This window comes from Notolepis coatsorum (genome assembly GCF_963971535.1).
Source record: "Notolepis coatsorum genome assembly, chromosome: 4".
NCBI classification, from domain to species: Eukaryota; Metazoa; Chordata; class Actinopteri; order Aulopiformes; family Paralepididae; genus Notolepis; species Notolepis coatsorum.
Genome location: NC_140168.1, coordinates 84,853,524 through 84,859,797, shown reverse-complemented (window position 1 = coordinate 84,859,797; position 6,274 = coordinate 84,853,524). Strand labels below are relative to the sequence as shown.

The 6,274-nt window shown below is 44.6% G+C and overlaps 1 protein-coding gene across 1 annotated transcript in view; it reads right to left on the bottom strand.

Annotated features, from left to right (window-relative positions):
- The window catches only part of tinagl1 (tubulointerstitial nephritis antigen-like 1), a 125,286-nt gene that overhangs the window by 27,395 nt on the left and 91,617 nt on the right, over positions 1-6,274 (bottom strand). Inside the window, exons 6-7 of the mRNA XM_084312010.1 lie at positions 1,955-2,081; positions 756-906 (exon numbers count right to left, since the gene is read on the bottom strand). Coding sequence (XP_084168136.1) covers positions 756-906; positions 1,955-2,081 — 278 coding nt within the window. The remainder of the gene's footprint in view (positions 1-755; positions 907-1,954; positions 2,082-6,274) is intronic.

Here is a 6,274-nt window from a genome sequence, read left to right as displayed (position 1 = left end):
GGATAAAGGAAAGAGAGAGAGGGATATGGAGAGATAAAGGAAAGAGAGATAGAGAGAGATGGAGGTATAAAGGAAAGAGAGAGAGAGAGATGGATGGAGGGGGAAATAAAAGAGAGGGAGGGAGGGAGAGAGAGATGGAGGGATACAGAAAAGAGAGAGAGAGGGAGAGAGATGGAGGGATAAAGGAAAGAGAGAGAGGGAGAGAGATAAAGGAAAGAGAGAGATGTAGGGATAAAGGAAAGAAAGAGAGGGAGAGAGAGATGGAGGGATAAGGGAAAGAGAGAGAGGGAGAGAGATAAAGGAAAAAGAGAGAGATGTAGGGATAAAGGAAAGAAAGAGAGGGAGAGAGAGATGGAGGGATAAGGGAAAGAGAGAGAGGGAGAGATGGAGGGGAAAAGTAAAGAGAGAGAGAAAAAGAGTACAAGATAATAAAACAATAGAATGATGTTGAGGTCACGTCTTGTTGTAAAATGTGACAGTAATTGTGTTTTAAAGATACACTTACAAAGATTTGCAATCATTTGAAATAAGGAGTACGAAGATCTCACCAAATACAATTACATGTAAAAAGCAGATCACTTAGTAGTTTATATATACACTCCTCTTTCCATCTAGCTGGCAATTATGTAAAATGAGTATTGAATCTCTCAAAGGCTATCAGCCAAAAGTTTGACCAATTGTGTTTTTTTTTGGTCGTAATCACTAATGTCATTGTAGTAGAGCATCGTTAGGTGTCACCGTGAAATGTGTCCTACCCTCTGCGTCGGAGGTACCACCAGGCCCCGTCGACACGTCCCCCGGCGCAGCCCCCCTGGTTGCGCGTGTCACAGGAGATGAGGTTCTGTGGGGACAGCTGAGGGGTCATGTGACCCATGGACTGAATGGAGATCCGGTCTGACGCCACCGCTAGAAAAGAACATGACACAATGGATTTTAGTTCTAATGCGCAGTATACAAGGGTTATCTTATTCAATGATTAATTCTGTAATGTAAAACTGTATCTTATTATTAATTTATTCACTCTGTAATGTACAACTTAATCATAATATTTTGGTCACAGAAATACCATGATATAACCCTCGGTATCATGGTTTGAATTGGATTATAACAATTGGATTATACCAAGTAGCCTACAAAGTTGGTACCATAGCAATACATGGCTTTTTACCATGTCAAATGAAGTAGGCTATAGACCTGTTCACTGTTTACAAACATACCGTGTTCAAGCCAATCAGCAATACCAACTGGGTCACGTGACTAAGTTGCCCACTACCTGCGTGAGCTGCTGCGCTAAAATAAGTTCAACGGGACTCTATGGAGAAACCACGGCACTCCCCTGACTGAAAGTAGTTTCAAACGAAAACGGCTGGATGTAATTTTGGAGTCTTTGGAGTCTTTGGAGTCTTTCACCTTTTACACATCTAGCTTTGGCATGGATTGATTGTTTAGATCGCTAGCATGGCTAACAAATGAAAATATATTGTAGTCTGCCACGTTGTTCTGACCAGGATTACGTTTCTTTTGCCCACTTGCTGCGCGCGCTACACTGAGTCTGACGTGTACAGCCAACAGGCCCAGTTGTCCTATAAGGCCTCACCTGCAGTGGAGAAGGCCCAGTTGTCCTATAAGGCCTCACCTGCAGTGGAGAAGGCCCAGTTGCCCTATAAGGCCTCACCTGCAGTGGAGAAGGCCCAGTTGTCCTATAAGGCCTCACCTGCAGTGGAGAAGGCCCAGTTGCCCTATAAGGCCTCACCTGCAGTGGAGAAGGCCCAGTTGCCCTATAAGGCCTCACCTGCAGTGGAGAAGGCCCAGTTGCCCTATAAGGCCTCACCTGCAGTGGAGAAGGCCCAGGAGTTGCCCTATAAGGCCTCACCTGCAGTGGAGAAGGCCCAGTTGCCCTATAAGGCCTCACCTGCAGTGGAGAAGGCCCAGGAGTTGCCCTATAAGGCCTCACCTGCAGTGGAGAAGGCCCAGGAGGCGGCACAGTTGCCCTGGTCCAGAGGCTCGTGGATCTTCCCCGGCCACTTCTCTGCTGCGCTGAAGTAGTGAGGCAGACGGTCGCTCTGAGGGTCCATGTTCATCTGGAGGGTGGGGGGGGTGAAGGGGTGGAGGAAGGCACGAAAAGAGGTGCCGTTTCAGACGTCAGAACAGATTTATTAGTTCAGTGGAATCCCTGATGTACAACATGTGTGTGTTATTATTATTATTATTATTATTATTATTATTATTATTATTATTATTATTATTATTATTATTATTATTATTATTATTATTATTATTATTATTATTATTATTATTATTATTATTATTATTATTATTATTATTATTATTATTATTATTATTATTATTATTATTATTATTATTGTCTTGGTTTTAATGAGGAGGGATGACAACAATGCTTTTAGCTTTTTTGTTGTTGGTGGAATTGGAAGGACAACTACAGAACCCCCCTATCCTCTTAAACATGACAAGTCTCTGGAAGGGAGAAATAACCAAAAATACATTTTAAATGTTAATGGGGCACTTTATTTACCATGCATAGGGACTGCTACCTTATCATTTCCTTGAGCTGTAATTAACACAATACAATGCCTCCGATGACGTCACTGGTGGCCATATTCCAACTAATTTAGATAGATAGAAAACTTTATTGCCATTTCAACACATGGTTGATTGGGATTTGTCTTGGTGCCAGCACATACAGTACATTATAAAAACATACAATATAAAAACACAAGAATACATGCAATACAATCCCCACAATAAAAGTTTTACACAAATAATTAAAAAGAAAAAATGCTACAGTACCTAAAATAAATAGCTCAGTGTTCCAGTTTAAAGTGCATATTGCCTTAAAGGCCAACCTTCACGTTGTATTTTTGTTCAATAAACAATGTGGACTAGGCCAACGGTGACTTTCATGAAGAAGGGGAAAAAAAGTATTGAAATTGACCCAGTTTTAGCGTTTTTATCAAACATTTTGTCTGCCCAACACATTAACACAATCACCACGCACGTGGATATTTTAATCAATGGTTCATAACGTGCGTGTGTAATCGAAATTATCTCGTCACAACAGGTGCAGGGCACCAGGGGGCTCACCAGGGGGCGCTGAGAGTCACACACAGCTAGTGGCAGGCACTGCAGGCAGAGAGCCTTGCTACCATAGATATATGCTTGCTACTACTAGCCGAATGAAAATGTATCTGTTTCACCTAACACTATTGCTCCGTGATTATAGCCATCCATCTCTAAAGCTAACCACTATTTGTAAAAGCCACAACCACTTTACCATATTTGTAATAATGTAAATCATTGTGTCGTTGTACACATATTGTGTTTATAACGTTAGTAGCTAACATAGCTTAGCTTGGTAGCTATTGTGCTAACAACATATCCCGACATCCGGCTCGCTGGCCGGCATGAACGGCCGACCCAAAATGGTTCTCTCCTCTCTGTACACCCCGTCCCCACGGGTACCCTGCCGGGGGGCCCATGGACGCGACAACGGCGGCAGCCGTAGGGTGCTCGAGCCCGTAAAGGCTAGTGGTACACGATAGCTATGAGCTAATTAACGCGACAGGCTCAAACACCCTACGGCCGCCGCTGTTGTCGCGTCCACAAGCTCCTCCGCAGGACACCCGCGAGGACGGGGGCACACAAAGAGGAGAGAACCACCCGCAGGGACGGCGGAGCTGTAGTGGTCCCGACTGTAGCAGGGACGGCGGAGCTATAGGCTAACTGTGATGCACCGAGTGGGCCACCATTGATCTAGTACTATGACCCGGACGGGCATAAGGCATACGTTTCCTGAAGTGACGTCACGGCCGTGCTAGCGTCTGATAAGCTTTTAGATTCGGCTCATTAATATGCACCTGTAGTGACGTCGGTGTTTGATAAGCTTTTTTGATTCGCGTGTGCATGTTATTCGTGTATGGACCTTTTTAACTCTTTCGAAGTGGCATTTCCGGTGTCAAATGGAAAAAAATAAATAATGAAATTATATACCAATGATGTAAACTACCCATAATTGATCAGTAGGGTTAAACCTGGATGTTGGGCTTTAAAGTGCCTGTCGGCTGGTGCTAGCCCTAGTGGTGCAAAGTGCCTGTACATTTGTACTTAAGTTCAGGTGACGGACAGCCTCAGGATATGTACTGTTTTTAAAACGGGATGTCCTGCACCTGAGACTTTGGAGTCTTCTGCCAGAGGGAAGGGGGTTAAAGAGGTCGTAAGCAGGGTGAGAAGGGTCCCTGATCACCTTCTCCCCTTTCCGCCTGATTTGTGTGGCATAAATGGAGGCCACAGAGGGGAGATCACAGCCGATGATTTTTGACGCTGTGCGTACAGTTCTTTCTAGATGTCCCCTATCATGGACGGTGGTGTTTCCGTACCACACAGTCATTGAGAAGGTAAGGACACTCTCCACAGTGGCTCTGTAGAAGCTGAGCATCGCCTCCCTGGACACACCAAACGTTTTAAGCTGGCGCAGGGAGTGGAGCCTCTGGTGGGCTTTGCTAATTATGAGGCTGGTGTTAACATCCCATTTTAAATGATCACATATGGTGATGCCGAGGACTTTAAAACTGTCTACCCGCTCCACCTGCTGGAGAGGGTAGACAGTTACTTTCTCTCAATAACAGTTAGTTTACTCTCAATAACTGTCTATAACTATACAATAACTAAATTCATGCGTGCAAAACTGTTTAAAGATTTTGAAGAAATTGTGTGGTTTGTTTTGTATTTTTGTATTTGGGCTTCAGTGTAACTCACTGTCTATACTGTTTCTGCCAGCCAACTGCCCACCATACCCCACCCCCTACCCCCAGAGGTCCACAATGGAAATAAGCCTTTTGTTTTGGCTTTATTGTGTTTTTAACCTCAATGATATTTGAAATGCATGTATTCCTGCTGGGCAGTTTTATATGTATCTTTTATGAATGATCAAATACATTCATTCATTCATTTTGGATGTGCAAGATTATGTCCAAAATGGGTGAACTGCCTCTTTACAAAGTGTCACTATTGTACCCTTAGTTGTCGCTCATGGCTCATGTTATGAATATGGAGTCACTGCGTTACATTGTGTTATGAATATGGTTTACAGCATGATAACTGTTTACCCCACGGCAGAATCCAACCTCCACAGCTGCAATGCAAAATGGCGTGAGGCGGTTGTGGGCTTTTATTTAACAAGGTTCAGATCGTTTGCAAATCACGTAAGTCTGCTCGGTTACCGTGGTTTCCGGCAGAGAGGACTTACTTACTACAGGCGATTAGAAGCATTTGGCCCAGTGTCAGTCTGACGAACGCTAGAACGGACGGGAACCTTTGATCGCGAGGTCACTCCAGAACATCACGAGACCATTGGGCCGTGTCAGAGGGAGCGAGATTCAAAGAGTAGCAGCGTGCATCATGCCTAATACGTACATGGATACATACAACAGTAGAATGTGGACATTCATATAGAAATATCCGGTATATCACTTTCAATTTCAAATGACTACTCCTCACCCTCAAAGCCCCCCATAGCCTGGCCCCCCCTATCTGACTGACCTCCTTCTCCCTTACCTCCCTTACCGCCCTAACCGATCCGTCCGGTCCTCTTCCACTGCTTCCCTCACCGTCCGGTCATTCAAACTAAAAGGTTTTGGAGACCGGGCATTCTCACGAGCTGCACCCCGACTCGGGAACACCCTCCCTCAGACCATCAGAGACTCTCCCTCACTCTCCACCTTTAAATCCCGACTCAAACCCGACCTGTTCTCCCAAGCACACAACCTTCCCTACCCATAACCACCCTCCTCCAACCTACCACCTCCCCTTCCCCTTCCCCTTCCCCTTCCCTACCTTCTCTCCTCTCCTGCCCCTCGCCCCCTCCCTCCCCCTCCCTTACTTCCCTGGTTGTCTCCCCTACTGGCTTCTGAACTTGTTGTTTGTTACTCACAGTTGTATGTTCTTGTGTACTCATACTGTTGCTTGTTTTCCTGTGGTTCTATGTTTCTCTGTTCTTTCGTTTTGCCTATTGTCAGCGTCTTTGGGTCATTGAGAAGCGCTATACAAATTAAATCAATTATTATTATTATTATTATTAAATGTAATAATAAATCGTCCATTGAGAGAAACACCTGTCATAGTCTAGGTATTATTTCTCTGAAAACACGTACTGTACTGCCTCGTTCAACAGTCACGACCAGGTGCTTCTGTGATTCCTGACATATTCCGTGATGTTCCAGAAGGTTCTGCTCCGCGTTAGCCGTCACCGTGACTGATC